Genomic DNA, 17,843 nt, shown 5'->3' with positions numbered 1-17,843 from the left:
CTTATTTTAGTGCACATTCATTTTTATTTAATATTGGTTCACAAAAATTTGAAGAGCTCAGGAAAACATAGGGCTGGAGGATGCTATAGAGAAAGATGGAGGTGGACTAGTGCATTGAGGCTAAGGGGAGATTAAAATCAAGAAGGATGCTGAGCAGGCTTTCAGGAGTGTAGGTAGTTACCTCATCAAAATGGTGTGTTAAAGCTTTACTGTGTATATTGATTACTGTTTCTCCCCAGCTACCAGTGAGGAGATGAATCGAGATCTGGAGCATGTACCACGTGAACACTCTAATCCTATATCTTCACTGCCATTCCGTGATGAGAAGCAGGAGACTGTGGTAGTTCGGCCTTACCCACAGGTGCAGACTCACACACAGCCATTAGCAACAGCCCAGCACCACATGCAGCAGCCTGGAGTGCCTGTAACTATGGGCGCTCCTCCCACTCACCTAGCACAGGCCACTCAACTGTCCTTCCCAGAAGGTCTGATGAAGGTATGTGGTCTTCTGTTATTAAATATTAGAAGCAGAGCCCATTAAGTTTTAAATTAAGATTCAGCAAGCAAAGCCTAGGGACGTAAAATGTGCATCTGAGGTGGAATTTGAGCTTGTTTATAGCCAGTGTTCCATTAATTGACACATCAGTGAATGTCCCACATGCTGTTGGTAATTTTCCATCCAGGGATGTGATCCCTGCATTCTGCAACGGTTTTTATCCTTGTGACTTAACTACTCTGGTTCAGTCACATAAACTTGGATTGACTCATTAAGAGACAATCTAATCAAAGTCTTCAAAATAATGAAGAGATTCATTATGGTAGAAACTTTCTTCTAGCAAAACCATCAAGAGGAAGAGGCCGTGACTAAAATTAATGTAGTCCTATTTATAAATCGGGAAGCTTAGTGAAAATCTATAAATTTTCCTACAAATTAGTTGAGACAGGAGTTCACACGACTAGGATCAATAGACTATGTGAAGTAAGAATATCAAAGGAAGTGGGACAAAGGTATAAAATGGTGCGAATGTACGAATGATTTAATTAGACGACATAGCAGACTTGAGCTGAGTAGTCTGCTCATATCGCTTCATATCTGTTGTTTGAAGTCTGTGCACTGGTGATATGTCAGTTCCATGCACTGCCTGTACATCCAAGCTCAGTACTGCATCTTGTTGGAGTTTGTACTAAAAGCTAGTGTACTGAATGTGGTTGTTTCACAATTCTGTGATGTCAGAAATACTAGGCTGGGCTTATTATCCATGGTGAAGTTAATTCACTATTCCTTTAAAAACGCAAACGACAGGAATTCTGCAGATGCTGGAAATTCAAGCAACACACATCAAAGTTGCTGGTGAACGCAGCAGGCCAGGCAGCACCTCTTCCTAGAGATGCTGCCTGGCCTGCTGCGTTCACCAGCAACTTTGATGTGTGTCACTATTCCTTTGACCTGTTAGCTCTAAAGACTGATTCAGTTCTTTCAGAATGACTCATCTTCTCAGATGTTGCTTTTAGCACATCCAATAGTATAGAATCTGTTTGTAATGCTCTCCTTTCAAGGGAATGATCCATGTAGGAAGTTCCTGTTTTAATTAGCAGTCAGAAAAGAATATTGTTTAGGCACCATTAAAGCAATTTTTCAGGTCCCTAACTGGATACATTGCAAGATTTATTATCTCGGTTAAATTTGTTGACTTGAAATGAGTTAAAAATACCTCTGTCAACTTCATGTTGAAGACATGTAAAGTACTTGGCAACATAAACAGCAGACTTGAATATTGAAACGGATCATTGTGTTCTGATCAGTAACTCACTTTTAGTTCTCAACTAAGGCTGTCCAGGTTCTCCGAACCCAACATGATTATGCCAGCCTTAGTGGATTTAGTGGTTTGTAGTTGTAAATGAAACCCTTTCTAAGAAATTGGACTGGTTGCCGTATATCTTAAGAAAACTTGGTGTCATTTATTATTCCACATTGTGTGAGGTGTCCATATTTATGTGAGTTGCTGCCAGAGTTGATTTGCAATTTGATTTTTTTTTTGATACTTGAATTGCAAGATGGTAGGGAAAGGGGATATGTGACATGTTTGCTGTTGTTTTTGCAGTTGGTAACTTATTCCAGTATCCTCTTCAAAACCATTCTTCTGTCTTTTGGTTTGAAATTCTGTGCGTTCACTTATTTGATTAAAGGGCACCCATATGTTTGTTTCCTTTAGTTGGTAGATTTGTTCATTTGTAGCTGTTTAGCATTCAGACCAACCTTTGTGGGTATATCTGGGGAATATCTCTCGCTCTCTCTTATTCTCGCTCTTATTCCTGTTTAAATGCTGTGATTATATCACCTCCTTTGACAGAATATCATATCCGGCTGCCACCCCCCAACCCAGTTACAAATGATTTCACTGAAGGAAATCTACCTATGCAAATTGGTAGATATGATGTGGGTTACTAGAGAAAACATGTCTCTGCCATTAGGAGAAATTGGCCTACCAACAGTTCCCAAGAATAAACATCTAGTTTAAGATGGCACTGCTGATGCCCAATGACTACTTATCAAATCAAAACAAAGGAAACTGCTAAATGTCTTATTAATAACGCTTCATTAAAAATGATCAACACTAGTAAGGGATATCACAGGTGGAAATGGTCAAGGAAAATGGAGGTGAGGCGCAGGGAAGGCATGGTCGAGGCAAGTGAAGGGTGGGGAGGGGGTCGAATCAGAGTCGTGGTATCCCTGAGTGTAAGCAAAGTGCCGATGTCCGATGAATTTAAGTGCTGGGCCAAATTGGAAAGTTGGGGAACGGGCTGAATCGTGGCAGTGGGGTTCAGACCCAGAGCGGCCTGAGAGCAACATACTCCCCGATGTTCGGATGATTTAAGTGCCGGCCCAGACTGAAACCTGTTTTTACTTGTATGTGTTTTAAAACAGGGGTCCCCAACCTTTTTTGCACCACGGACCGGTTTAATATTGACAATATTCTTGCGGACCGGCCGATCGGGGGTGGGGGGGTGTGGGGGGGTTGGAGTGTTCAAGTAGGGTTAAGCTCACCTCAGCATGACTTTTACAGTTAAGGTTGCCAACTTTCTCACTCCCAAATAAGGGACAAAAGTAGCAGTCAAATACGGGACACTTGTGTTTACCCTGAGAAAGACGACCATGACCATGAAACCTTGTGCAGACACCTGTGTGTGCATGTGTGTACTTGCCGATTTTTTTTTTCCACAAATCGGTTTTGACTTGATCTTCCCGACTACACTGTACATACATTATTTCCACTTTATATAGGCTGTGTATTTATCATATCATTCATGCTTTTACTATATGTTAGTGTTATTTTAGGTTTTATGTGTTAATTGGTATGATTTGGTAGGTTATTTTTTGGGTCTGGGAATGCTCAAAAATTTTTCCATATAAATTAATGGTAATTGCTTCTTCGCTTTACGCCATTTCGGCACGAAAGGTTTCATAGGAACGCTCTACCTTAGCGGGGGAAATACGGGACAAGGACAGTCCTGTATGGGACAAACCAATTTAGCCCAATATACGGGATGTCTCGGCAATATGGGACAGTTGGCAACCCTATGTTCAAGTTCAACAGTGCGTGACAGGGAATGAGGAAAGGTGCAGCTGACTCATATCGTTTCCTCGCGGCCCGGTAGCACATGCTTTGCAGCCCAGTGGTTGGGGACCACTGTTTTAAAATGATGAATGTTAACCTTGTCTCTGAGGAGAGCTGCTGATCCTGCTGAAGTGAGAATGCTATGATAACCTGCCAATGTCAAACTATGTTACTTTAAAGCCAGTTCCACAATGATGCCATAGACAGTTGAAGTGCTACAGAATTATTGTTAATGAATCCTGAGGTTCATTTGCCAGGTGTTGTGAGTGACTGCGCCTATCTGTCGGTCTCTCCCACACGTGCGTATTTGGAGGAGGGGCAAAAAAAAGATCCAAATAAGCTGAAGTTTAAGCAACTTCTCAAAGCTTTACTGTTGCCCTTTTATGTTTTTGTCTGAAGTCGGACTGAAATTTTGTTTTTCTAGACCACACTGAAGTCGCCCTTGCCAAGTAGGCCCATTGCTCCTGCTCCATCGTCTGGCTTGGGACACTTGACTGTTCCTCCTAAAGTTTCAGGACACGTAACTGTTAGCATGGATACCAGTGTTCCACAGGCCTCTGCAATCCCTGTGGCTACTATCAGTGGGCAGCAGGTAAGTACACAATTGTCCTAATTTTGTTTAAAGCTTAAAACAACTACATTCACGCACTCAGTTAAGAAGACCATTTAATCTTGCAATTGTGGTATCAGTATTGTGACTTCATTTCGATGATCTTCTTTGTAGGGACATCCCAACATCCCTCATCTGATGGGTCCCAATGTGCAGATGTCTATTATCCGAAACTCTGTTCCCGCTTCCCTCCACATTGGACCATCCACTGCACAGTCTCATATGTTCTCATCTCATGTGCCTAGAGGTAACGTAATTTTTAACAGCATTTTCCATATATAAGAGATAACATGGATGTGTTTTGGAAGCGCAGTTTTCACTTTCCATCCTCTGTTCATTTTTGTTTTGGCCTGTAGGCACGGTTTATATGAGTAATTTAATTCTTCCCATAAATTAGTAAAAATGAGAATTCTCTTGACTCATTCAGGTCCACGTAGAGGTTTGTATGCAACAGACAGCTGAAGTAATCTTTGTTATTTCTGTAAATCTTGTTTAATCTTCATTGCCCGTTTTATTGCTGCTGTGTTGTGTTCGCTGACTAGATGGAAATCTCGTATCATGCTTTAGTGCACAAATATTGTCAATGTTTTGAGGGAGCTCTACAAGTTGGGGATGTCAGATCTTCATGTCTACTTAAGCAGAGGTCCAATGAGCTGGACCTGCAGTCAGTTGCAGTGGAAAAGGACATATAGTTGGAGATTCTATTGTATTATTCAGAGGCAGTGATATACATCTATATTCCTTAATTAATCCTCCATTTTGTGTGTTTACGATACTGAACCAGTGCATTTCAAAGAATTGAGTGCTTTCCAATGCTTTTTGAGGTTTGAAATGAAATATTTATTTTAAGCAAACTGATGTCCTCCATAGGTGCAGCAGTAGCAGCAGCAATCTCAAGTTCCAAAGTAACCACGGTCCTGCGTCCTGCTCCAGCACCGTTACCAACAGCAGGCAATCCTCAGACTGCTGTGCAACATTCTCTGCACTTACCTATACAGGTAGCCACTTAACTCTAAGTTAATCTTTATCAACCCACGATGGAATGCATTTTGCACTTAAAATACTTTGTAATTCTTTGGTTTTAAAGATGGGTGATGTGTTTCAGGTGCTTTGCTCAGAGTAGGTTTTAATTACAGGTCTTAGGTGTAACAAGCTGGGTTAAGGGTCAAAGTTATGTGCATATCATGACTTTACCTCTGATTCCTAGCACAGAGAAAGCTCTCAAATAGCAATTCCCAATAGAAGTTACTTCTTGAAGGTTTATTTGGAGTGGAAATTGGTGGAGTTAGTATGTATTTGGACACCTTGTGCTTCTGACAGTCAGTGGATCATTGTGCCTGCAGAGGTGAGTATTCAGAGACCTCCAGTGGTGGCTGAGTGTCCCTGGCCACTCTAAAGGAATGAGTGACATACTTTCAGCAGTAACCAGGTAGCAGTTTGCTTTCTAACTGACACTGAATCAGGCCTTCATCCTCTGGCTAAGTGTGGTCCTGCAACCTACCATTTATGAATTGTGTTAGAAAGCCATGAGTGACATTAATCATACATTGCACTTCAGTATTTACCATGCACGCCCAGCAGTTTTGGTCCATACATGTCATTATGCTGTCCTATGATTCTTAGTAATGGTTAAATGTGCACAATATTGCATGAAGTTTTATCACTTTGTGTAAAAGTACTTCACCACTGGGATTTATCAACGTATAGTCTCTTCCTGTGACTCTCCCTTTGTTGAATGGTAAGCCTGAAATCTTGCATGACTTTCTACAGCCCTATATCTATATCTTTTTCCACCTCATGACCATTTGAACCTATCCACCATTGGAACGTTAAGTACACTGTCAACTTAATGATAGATATCTGTAGTACAATTATTGCTGACTTCCAAATGTCACTCTGTATTATCTTCAAGGCAATCACACTTGGGTTCTCTGGTACGTAATTCTGCATGATCTGTGCCAAATTTCAAGGGTGATGGTGTGAATGGCCTTCAGTACTATCTTCAACCTTAGATGCAGCTTATGCAGTCATTGCTCTCATCTTTAAATATTAAGATGGAAATTTGTACATTTCTTTTGGCAGTCTCGGCCACCTTCAACCACTTCTGCAGCAATTCCTTCAGCAGTGGTGGCAACAGTGTCTGCAACACGAGCCCAGTCTCCTGTCATTACAACAGCAGCAGCTCATGGGACAGATGTGGCTCACAGGTAACTTGATGGAAAACAAGGTCATCAGTGTGTACGTTAGTGATGGCTTAAATGTTTACACACCTAGAAGGCAAACAATTTGGAGCCAACATGTGTTGTGCTCAGAGTTGAAAACAAAAGGAAGTCCAACTATGGGCTTGTGTAACAGATGTAAACATCTGCAAGAATAGTTACCTTGTCTGATATCAGATATTAAATTGAACAAACTTGGTACCAGTGTGGCAATTAGTTCCTTAGCTCAAGAGAGCTCTAGTTCATACCTTCACAGCCATTACTACAGCAGGGATGTGGTGAGGTGAAGAAAGAACCTCCTGTAAGTATTTTATGTTTTCAGGATGAATAATATTTAATTGCCAGTGAATTTCTTTTCTATCCTGCTTCCAGAGAACTGCAGTTGTTGTTGCTGGAGGCTGCTGTCCAAAGTTTTTTTTGTCAGCTCTGCAAGAAAAATGAGTCTGGAACACTGATAGTAACCTAGAATACAGCTGTCAGGGTTATTCTTTCCATCAATGCTTAATTTTTTTTAGTTAACTTGAGCTATTCTGTTGCTAAATTTTTGGACATTAACAATCTGTCTTGTAACCAGTTCTGTTTATCTATGATCCTGAGCATGTAAAGAATTCAGAACTAATATGTTAGGCTAAAGCCCCAGAATCAGAATCAGGTTTAATATCACCAGCATATGTTGCAAAATTTGTTTTCTTTGCGGCAGCAGTACAATGAGGCACTATTTTGGAAATGTCAGTGAAGTTTTCTTGTAGTACTTTGAAAGTTTTAACAATAAGCAATCATCGCTTCCCTTCTGTAGTTCTGAATTGATGGCTGTAAAGCTATGGACAAAAGCTCACTTGAACTAAGGAACTAACTGCCGCAAAAATAATAGGATTATTGAATACACCAAATAGGTAACCCAGTATTGCATCTTACATCTGTTATATAAGCTTATGGTTAGACCTCAATTAGATTTTGCTTTCAATTCTGAGCACCACAACACATGTTGGCTCCAAATTGTGACACAGTTTATATGTGATACTGGGACTAAAGGATTTAATTATAAGAACAGGTTTCTGTATCATGCTTGTATTACAACACATAGGAAACGAGGACCAATTCAAACAAATTGTTTAGCATTGATTAAGTAGGATCAACAAGGTAGATAGATTTTTCTTCCTCTGATGTAGGGGAAATAAAATTAGAGGTAGGTTTTCAGGGATGATGTTACTTCTATTCCCACAAAGAACTAATTTGCAATACAGTGCTGTGTAAAAGTCTTGGGCACCCTTGATTTTTTTTAAATAAATTTTGTATTCCGTTATTATTTTTTGTCTTTATTACTGTGTCAGCAGAAAAGAGCAGCAAATTTTAGATGTCTAAACATTATTTTCCAAAAAAATAAATGTTTTGTTTTGTATTTTGTTGAAGAAAGTAACTTATTAAGTAATGGACCACATTTCAAATACAAACCTGATTACTTTGTGAGTATACACTGTAGGCCAGTGCATGATTAAACAAAGATAACAAAATAGGATGCTAATGATCAATGACATAATGACTTGAATGAACTAAACTGATTAACTGAAACAGAAACGGGTGGAGAAGCAATCAAACTGGGCAAAGGACAACCAAACTAAAAGGTGAGGGCGTGGTAGATTTGACATTGTAACCTTCAAATCCACAATTCTTACTCCATGGCAAGAGTGATCACAGCAACAAGACACAAGGAGGTCGTCCTGCATCAGCAAGGTCTCTCCCAAGCAGAAATCTTGTGGCAGACATTTCTAAGATGTGCTGTCTAAGTTCTTCTGAAGAAGCACAAAACAAGGTTCAGGATCAAAAACGCAGTGGTAGGCCACGAAAACAGTGCAGCCGTGAGAAGTTCATCAAACTGGCATCCCTTATGATTCAGAACAAGGTTATCAGCTCTGAACTCACTGAAACCCCTCTATAGTCCAGAGCAGTCTTGTCAGAAGTGGTCTTCAAGGAAGAGATGCTGCCAAAAAGGCCATCCCTCCTGTGGAAACAGACAAGTGGCTCACCTCTGCATAAAATACAAGGGCTAGGGTGCTAGACGATGGAAGCAAGTGCTCTGGATTGACGGGTTAGTATTTGAAATTCTAGGCTCAATGAGGAGGTAGTTTGTCCTTGGAAGAGCTGGAGAGCATTACATTGAGTGTGTGCACCCACCAGTGAAGTACGGGGGTCATTCCCTGCAGGTTTGGGGCTGCAATTCTGCAAATGGAGTTAGTGACTTGGTTAAAATTAATGAAATCCTTAATGCTAAGAAGTACAAGCAGATTCTCATCTATCACACAATACCATCAGGGAGGTGTCTGATGGGTCCCAACTTCATTCTGCAGCAGGACAATGACCCCAAACATACGGCCAAGGGCATAAAGAACTATCTTCAGCAAAAAGAAGAACAAGGATTTCTCTATGTTGTAGCCCCCACAGAGCCTTGATCTCAACATTAAGATCATCTGGGATTACCTGGAGAGACAGTAAGCAAGACAGCCAAAGTCTGCAGAGAACTGTGGCAAGTTCTCCAAAATGCTTGGAACAAACTACCAACCAAAATATTTCTTTATGCCTGCCCCCTTTACCCCTATAAAACTGCATGTCGGCGTACCTAACAAGAGAATTGGCAAAGGGTGGTCACACCAAGTATTGAGTTGATTTGGTGTTTCTTTTTAACTGTTTATTGCTCTTTTATAGTCATTTTTAGGTATTTAGAAACTTCATTATTTTTGAAAGTGTCTTCAGGATTTTTTACGTGTGCCTGAGACACTTGCACAGTACCGTATACTGAAGAAAGCTGAAGCTAGTGCTTAGTTTAAAATCTAGGATTTTTATAATGCAGGAGTGTTGAGGATAGATGATAAGATATGGTTCAGACTTGATTTAGTGGTGAAACAGACTCAAGGGGCTTTGTATCCAATTTCAAACATTAGTCTTTGTCAGAGAATTCAGAGTTCAGTGCAAGAGGTCCCCTGTCTGAATTGTTTCTCCTTCCCTGCAGTAGACCAGCACTGACCATCCAACCTCATCCATCTGCTGCCACAATTAGTATCCAGCGTACCCAGCAGCCTCGTGATACAACTGCTCGCATCACATTGCCTTCTCACCCTGCAGTAGCTGCTCAGAAACCTCAGCTCCATCCCATAACACAGGTAAAGATTTTCATCTACCATCCTGCACTTGGCTCCAAAGTGGCTGTCATTGTTATTAATTATCCTGTCCCAAGCCCCCACCCTCTGTGAAATTGTTGTACTGTGATCTATATCAGATAAATTCTTCCTGAAATTGCCACTCAAGATCAGTATGTTTAATGTAACAAGGAACCCTCAAGACAGATTGACATATTTTGGTCTTTTAAATAACTTGGAAATTTAGTTGGCAAGTGAGAACATTGTGAACATTTTATCTTTCATGAACTGAAAAACTTGGCATTATAGTAGAGTTACTGTAAACAGTGTGATTTGATTTAGGATATATATAATGGTTTGTTCCAGGTTGATATCATTCAGCAATTCCTGAGAGGTTTCTTCAGTGCATTACTAAATGGGAAGAAGCCCACAGCTATGATAAAAGTTGGTCTAATTGATAGATTCATACGCAACACTGTTATTCAATATCAATTATTATTTTCATGCAAAGGGACTGTGCCCCCTGCTCATTTGCATTTGCATTTGGATCTTGTTTTGTGCTTACCTCCTCAAGCCAGTACTGCTGCCTCTCTAAATGATGCAGGTGGTTTCCAACACAGGAAAATAATTCTGCTGGTTAGAAAGGGGTCCTTCAATTGCACCTGTTTCATTGTGTGTAATAAACAGTGTCATCACACTTGCACGATCCTGCTGTTATTGTTGGCTAAACTGCAGTTGTTGGCAAGTAGGCATTCATTAAGTGTTTGTGTTCCTGAATCCCTGCAAGTGTGTGCTCTGGATAAGCTTGTATGAAAAATTAAAAGACTGCATGTTTGTAAGCTGCGAAATTAATCATGCTTTTGCATGTTCTGGAGTGTTAACACGTATTTCTGGTAGAAATCCCATTCATTAGAAGATTAGGCTGAGTGATTCACCCCTGTGCCGGTGTCATTTCCCCACTGCAGTCTGCGTAGTGCATACTTTCTACTTGTACAGATTGGATCAGAAGGTTGCCACATGTGATCTTTGATCAACCTCAGTAAAATAAGGAGGATGTTGAGCAGAAAATCAAGAACCATAAAAGTTAAAGGGTCCCACTTGGTCTTTGGTTTCACTGGTAACACGTTGCTTTGCAAGTGCTGCACAGAGTAAGATTGCAGCATATACATTCCAATGACTGTTGTGGTAATGGTTCAGTCACACTGCTCCAATATGGGGAGAGGCCACATTACCCAGCACTTTGCTGTTCAATCTTTTTCCCCTCGTCCCTGTCTTCTCTCATCTCCATAGCAACCTAAGTGACCACTAAGAGAGCTTTTCAACAGTGCTGATCACCTCTCAGTAGTTGAGAAGGCAGGTGTAAACCCAAGCAGTCAGCTTATGTCTGCACACACAGGTCAGCTTTTGAACAAGAAAGCCACAGTTGTGATTTCTTGAAGTAAGGAAGTTTAGCATGTTTTAGACATTAAGCTCATGATAAATCAGAAATTCAGTTTTTGTGTTCCAGTGCTCATCTCAAGATGACTAATGACTATTCCTGCTGTTGGTTATGTAATAGGTAGCATCGACCAATAACTTTTATCAGCTTCCAAAACCAACAAACCATTCTCTTTCAACAGAAAGCCATGTTCAGTACTGGCACACCAGTTGCTGCCGCCACTGTGGCACCTATACTTTCAACAAACTCAGTCCCTTCTACGACGGGTCAGGGTGAGTACCTGGTTTCTGCAAAATACTTGTATTCATTTTAGACTCTTAAGACAGAAAGCTGTTGACTGCTCTTCAAATGGAAGCATTCTTGATGCAGTAGTCTTGCATACATTAGACATCTTTTGCTCTCAGTTCTACTGAGTTCGTCAGTTGTATTGATGGTAGATTCTACCTAACACTAGTTCTCAATAACTACGAAAGTAACTGCATGGCTCTCCATACAAAAAACCCTATGCCTCAGTTATTGAACATTTTAATTTACTTATCTTAACTGCAAGGTACCAAGGAAACACTAGCCATAACACTGAATACTGGAGTAAATAAGTAATTCCTTAACAGCTAAAATGCTTAACATCTAGAATATGAATGGAAGAGTGGGTCCTGGATGGTTAGTATGTTGATTGATGTTTTCTGGTTCCAGTACAGCATTCATTTCTTTAATGCTCTATGACTGCTTGCCATGCTGCGAGTATTATGTCTAAGAATTTGCAGTTGATTTGATTTAATCCACTTGAGGTAAAAGAGAAAAATGAGAACAATGCTGTGCAGGGACCAAAAAATTAATGTTGCGTACATCAATATTATTCTTTTAAGTTCAATATTGTATGATTTTTGATATAATTTTATCCAAGTTCTTATCTTATTTTAAAAATGCAAACAACAGGAATTCTGCAGATGCTGGAAATTCAAGTAACACACATCAAAGTTGCTGGTGAATGCAGCAGGCCAGGCAGCATCTCTAGGAAGAGGTACAGTCGACGTTTCGGGCCGAGACCCTTCGTCCGGACTAACTGAAGGAAGAGTTAGTAAGAGATTTGAAAGTGGAAGGGGGAGGGGGAGATCCAAAATGATAGGAGAAGACAGGAGGGGGAGGGATGGAGCCGAGCTGGACAGGTGATTGGCAAAAGGGATATGACAGGAGGTCCAGGGAGAAAGACGGGGGGGGGGGGGAGAACCAGAGGATGGGCAAGGGGTATAGTCAGAGGGACAGAGGGAGAAAAAGGAGAGTGAGAGAAAGAATGTGTGTATATAAATAAATAACGGATGGGGTACGAGGGGGAGGTGGGGCATTAACGGAAGTTAGAAAAGTTGATGTTCGTGCCATCAGGTTGGAGGCTACCCAGACAGAATATAAGGTGTTGTTCCTCCAACCTGAGTGTGGCTTCATCTTTACAGTAGAGGAGGCCGTGGATAGACATGTCAGAATGGGAATGGGATGTGGAATTAAAATGTGTAGCCACTGGGAGATCCTGCTTTCTCTGGCGGACAGAGCGTAGGTGTTCAGCAAAGTGGTGTCCCAGTTTGCGTCGGCTCTCGCCAATATATAAAGGGCCACATCGGGAGCACCGGACGCAGTATATCACCCCAGCCGACTCACAGGTGAAGTGTCGCCTCACCTGGAAGGACTGTCTGGGGCCCTGAATCGTGGTAAGGGAGGAAGTGTAAGGGCATGTGTAGCACTTGTTCCGCTTACAAGGATAAGTGCCAGGAGGGAGATCAGTGGGGAGGGATGGGGGAGACGAATGGACAAGGGAGTCGCGTAGGGAGCGATCCCTGCAGAAAGCAGAGAGGTGGGGGAGGGAAAGATGTGCTTAGTGGTGGGATCCCATTGGAGGTGGCGGAAGTTATGGAGAATTATATGTTGGACCTGGAGGCTGGTGGGGTGGTAGGTGAGGACCAGGGGAACCCTATTCCTAGTGGGGTGGCGGGAGGATGGAGTGAGAACAGATGTGCGTGAAATGGGGGAGATGCGTTTGAGAGCAGAGTTGATAGTGGAGGAAGGGAAGCCCCTTTCTTTAAAAAAGGAGGACATCTCCCTCGTCCTAGAATGAAAAGCCTCATCCTGAGAGCAGATGTGGCGGAGACGGAGAAATTGCGAGAAGGGGATGGCGTTTTTGCAAGAGACAGGGTGAGAAGAGGAATAGTCCAGATAGCTGTGAGAGTTAGTAGGCTTATAGTAGACATCAGTGGATAAGCTGTCTCCAGAGACAGCTCTAGAACAAAGATCTAGAAAGGGGAGGGAGGTGTCGGAAATGGACCAGGTAAACTTGAGGGCAGGGTGAAAGTTGGAGGCAAAGTTAATAAAGTCAATGAGTTCTGCATGCGTGCAGGAAGCAGCGCCAATGCAGTTGTCGATGTGGCGAAGGAAAAGTGGAGGACAGATACCAGAATAGTCACGGAACATAGATTGTTCCACAAAGCCAACAAAAAGGCAGGCATAGCTAGGACCCATACGGGTGCCCATAGCTACACCTTTAGTTTGGAGGAAGTGGGAGGAGCCAAAGGAGAAATTATTAAGAGTAAGGACTAATTCCGCTAGACGGAGCAGAGTGGTGGTAGAGGGGAACTGATTGGGTCTGGAATCCAAAAAGAAGCGGAGAGCTTTGAGACCTTACAGATGGGGGATGGAAGTATATAGGGACTGGACATCCATGGTGAAAATAAAGCGGTGGGGGCCAGGGAACTTAAACTCATTGAAAAGTTTAAGAGCGTGAGAAGTGTCACGAACATAGGTAGGAAGGGATTGAACAAGGGGGGATAGAACCGTGTCGAGGTATGCAGAAACGAGTTCGGTGGGGCAGGAGCAAGCTGAGACAATAGGTCTGCCAGGACAGGCAGGTTTGTGGATCTTGTGTAGGAGGTAGAAACGGGAAGTGCGGGGTGTGGGAACTATAAGGTTGGTAGCAGTGGATGGGAGATTCCCTGAGCGGATAAAGTCGGTGATGGTGTGGGAGACAATGGCCTGGTGCTCCTTAGTGGGGTCACGATCGAGGGGTAAATAAGAGGAGGTATCCGCCCCACTCTTCCCCCCCCCCCGTCTTTCTCCCTGGACCTCCTGTCCCATGATCCTCTCATATTCCCTTTGCCAATCACCTGTCCAGCTCTTGGATCCATCCCTCCCCCTCCTGTCTTCTCCTATCATTTTGGATCTCCCCCTCCCCCTCCCACTCCCACTTTCAAATCCCTTACTCACTTTTCCTTCAGTTAGTCCTGACAAAGGGTCTCGGCCTGAAACGTCGACTGCACCTCTTCCTAGAGATGCTGCCTGGTCTGTTGCGTTCACCAGCAACTTTGATGTGTCTTACCTTATTTGTCATTTTGTAACTGGGCATACTGTAAAGCAGATTAATAGTTTGCATGGTGAAACGGTTGTTTAATTTGTGTATCAGAGATGTTAATCTTCCTGCTCCTCTCAAGTAGCAAACTAATAATTTTCAAGCTAAGCCATCAGAGAAAGTACTGAAATAATCATGAAAGATGCTGCCCAGAATGGTGATGTTCCAAACAATCTTGTGTATCAACTGACCTATTTATATCATCTTTTTCAGCACTCCTGTTGCCTTTATTGTATGGATAACATAACTGACTGCTTTTTAGAAATACATTTTCAGGTGTCTAACCCTATAGTTAAATATACCTTACGTATTTGGTTTCAATTCAGAAAATTTTTTGATCTTAATCAATTTGGGTTAGCGATTCCTATTTTAGGTAACATTTTTTCCTCCCTCTTTTACGGATCGTGCTTTTCAAATTTGGAAGACTAAGGGTATTTCACGGTTTTTGGATTTATTTTTAGATGGTTCCCTTATGTCTTTTGAACAATTATCTAATAAATATAATTTATCAAGAATACATTTTTTTAGATATCTACAAGTTAGAAATTTCCTAAGTACTATACTTTCTTCCTTTCCAATGCTTCCTCCTACATACATTTTAGATACTATAATTAACCTTAGTCCATGTCAGAAAGGTGCATCGGCTATGATTTATAATATTATTATGAAACTTAGGAAAGCTCCATTTGATAAGATTAGGGTAGATTGGGAACAGGAATTGGGGTTTATCATTTCTGTGGATGACTGGGGGCAGATTTTACAATTAGTCAATACTTCCTCTAGCTGTGCTAAACATTCCCTAATTCAATTTAAAGTTGTTCATAGAGCACATATGTCCAAAGATAAATTAGCTCACTTTTATTCTCATATTAATCCTTTTTGTGATAGATGTCCGGGGCAGATAGCCTCTTTAACTCGTATGTTTTGGTCTTGCCCTACTCTGGAAACTTTTTGGAGAGACACTTTTAATATTATCTCCAAGGTATTGAATATAGATATCTCTCCTCACCCTATTACTGCTATCTTTGGACTACCTAAAATTTCCAGTAATCTTTCCCCTTCAGCCCGTAGAATGATTGCATTTCTTACTTTAATGGCGAAAAGATGTATCTTACAACATTGGAAAGAGCTTAATGCTCCAACTACCTTTTTTTGGTTTTCTCAGACGATATTATGCTTGAATTTGGAGAAAATTAGAAGCAATCTTTATGATTCCTCACTTAAATTTGAACAGACCTGGAGATCTTTTATTCAATATTTTCATTTAATGTAATATATACCCTTCTTGTTTTTTTTTACTGTTTTTAATGGAGGTCGGGATTGAGGACGTGATTTTAAGTTCTTTAACTCTGTTTGGTTTCAAGTTAGCCCATTGCTTTGCTTTGCTTTTAGTTTAGTTGCACGGTGGGTTTTTTTTTGGGTTTTTTTTTTCCTTTTCTCTATTGATATATATATATAAATTAGTATACTATTATGTTACCTTGGTACGTTATGTTTAAATTACATTGTATTATTTTTTTGTATTAATATCTTCTGTAATTTTATTATATTCTAACAGTGTATTAGTGCCTATATGGCTTACCTTTTTGTATACTTATTCAATAAAAAGATTTAAAAAAGAAATATGTTTTGATAGGGTTGTTGAAATGAAGTACCACCCTGGCAGTGTTTGTAAAATACGGTCATTAGAATCTCACTTTTTTGCATATGTAATCTATGTTGAGGAAATTATTTAAGTTTTCCTATAATTCCAGCAGAGAAGCTGAAAACAGTGAATGCCAAAATCCTATTGATTTTTTTCGCTTAGAAACCTCTCTGCATTAAGAAAAGTTAGATTTATTTCTCATTTTATGTCATGACTCTGAAAACTGAATCTATTTCCTGTTGCTTACATGCGAGCACTTACATCTTATGTGTTTCATTATTTGTCAGCTTTTTGATATTTCTGTTTGTAAATACTTTTATTTTTGCTTTACAGGTGCTGTTTCCCATTCTCAAGTAACGAGCAGTACAATTGTTAACATGACAATGGCTTCTCATACACCTCATGCTCCTGTAGTCACGACGTCAACTATTCCTGTTGGTGAGTGCAACCCATTATCATGGTTTCCAACTCAAATGTGACCAGAAAGCTTGACTGAATTTTTTTGAAAGGTTCTAATTCAGGAGTTGGTACAGTGTTCGGACATTGGTGTCTTCATTCTGGACTAGGGTATTGACTGCTTGAGTGCTGTTTTTCAGGGGAAAGGTGAAATACTATTTTGTAGGACATTGTGGAAGTTGAATTTCCTTGCAATGATCTTCATAAATGGATTGATTTATGGCACAGTAAAGAAAACTGTCCTACCAATTAGAAAGAATTCAAGTTGAATGAAAAATCAATGGCTAGCTATAAAATAATGTGAGTAACAACCCATTAGAATTTTTTGTTCTGAACTAAGAATAGATTTAAAAGGCTTATTGAAGTATTGGCAAAAAAGAGCTTCTTCAGTAGCTGCTAATTTTAGCAGAAAAGCAAACAAAAGTAAACCTGGAAAGCTGAAGTAAAAAGCAAGCTGCTGGAAGCACTCATTAGGTCAAGTAGCATGTATGGAGAGAGCAACAGGATTGACATTTCTGGTTCATGAACTTTCAACGTAACTCTTTCTGTGGCTGTTAACTTGGATTACCCAGCTAAAGTTTCTGGGTGGGGAAATTGCTGGTAGTTGGGATTGTATTTTTCCATCACTAATGTACACTCTGTTGTACTGTGTTACAGCAAAAGTTGTTCCTCAACCAATTACCCACAATTCCCCACGGATCCAGCCTGATTATACAACAGAGAGGGGGAACCTGATTTCCATACCAGGTCATAGGGCATCGCCTAACCCTGTTACGATGGAAACACGCACTGAGAATAGGTATGGTGGCTTCAAGTGCCTGAGTAAATGTTAGAAGCATCAATAGGGATTTAGATTTTGCATATCCAAGTTTCCCCATTGACTTCTACTGTCAATATTTTTATCCCATTTTCCTTCTCCATTCCTCTGTTTTTCCATGTGTACCAATTTATTGTTGTGACAGGCTCCATGTGCTGGGTGGATATTCAAATCGACCTTGTCGTATAATAAGGGAAAATACAATTGTTTTTGACCTGTGGTCAATGCCCATTGATCTGTTGGAAAATAAACTGTAAATGTAAGAGTCAAGTTGATCAAGAATAATGTACTTCGTAGATGTGCCCCAGCAGATCAGATATTATTATTATTATTATCTTGGCTTGTACATTAACATCACCTATTTGAGTTATTAACCAATTTAAATTGAAGTAGCTGTTATTCTGAAACTGAAGTACAGGGAACCCTCTGTGTTACTAGAAGGTTTCATTCCTAGAAAATGGTTTGTGTCATGATTTTCTGCCAGGTGAAGCCATGTCATCTGCGTACACACCAAGAAACATG

The 17,843-nt window shown here is 40.7% G+C and overlaps 1 protein-coding gene across 2 annotated transcripts in view; it reads left to right on the top strand.

Moving 5' to 3' along the window:
• The window catches only part of sap130b (Sin3A-associated protein b), a 69,614-nt gene that overhangs the window by 3,846 nt on the left and 47,925 nt on the right, over nt 1–17,843 (top strand). For both annotated transcript variants that reach the window (XM_063046206.1, XM_063046205.1), the window contains exons 3-11: nt 240–496; nt 4,042–4,209; nt 4,342–4,474; nt 5,098–5,225; nt 6,310–6,434; nt 9,451–9,601; nt 11,197–11,287; nt 16,382–16,486; nt 17,162–17,303. In XM_063046206.1, coding sequence (XP_062902276.1) covers nt 240–496; nt 4,042–4,209; nt 4,342–4,474; nt 5,098–5,225; nt 6,310–6,434; nt 9,451–9,601; nt 11,197–11,287; nt 16,382–16,486; nt 17,162–17,303 — 1,300 coding nt within the window. The remainder of the gene's footprint in view (nt 1–239; nt 497–4,041; nt 4,210–4,341; nt 4,475–5,097; nt 5,226–6,309; nt 6,435–9,450; nt 9,602–11,196; nt 11,288–16,381; nt 16,487–17,161; nt 17,304–17,843) is intronic.

This window comes from Mobula hypostoma, chromosome 4, assembly GCF_963921235.1.
Source record: "Mobula hypostoma chromosome 4, sMobHyp1.1, whole genome shotgun sequence".
Classification (NCBI taxonomy): Eukaryota; Metazoa; Chordata; class Chondrichthyes; order Myliobatiformes; family Myliobatidae; genus Mobula; species Mobula hypostoma.
The sequence above is the reverse complement of the archived record's forward strand: the minus strand, read 5'-3'. Positions and strand labels throughout refer to the sequence as shown.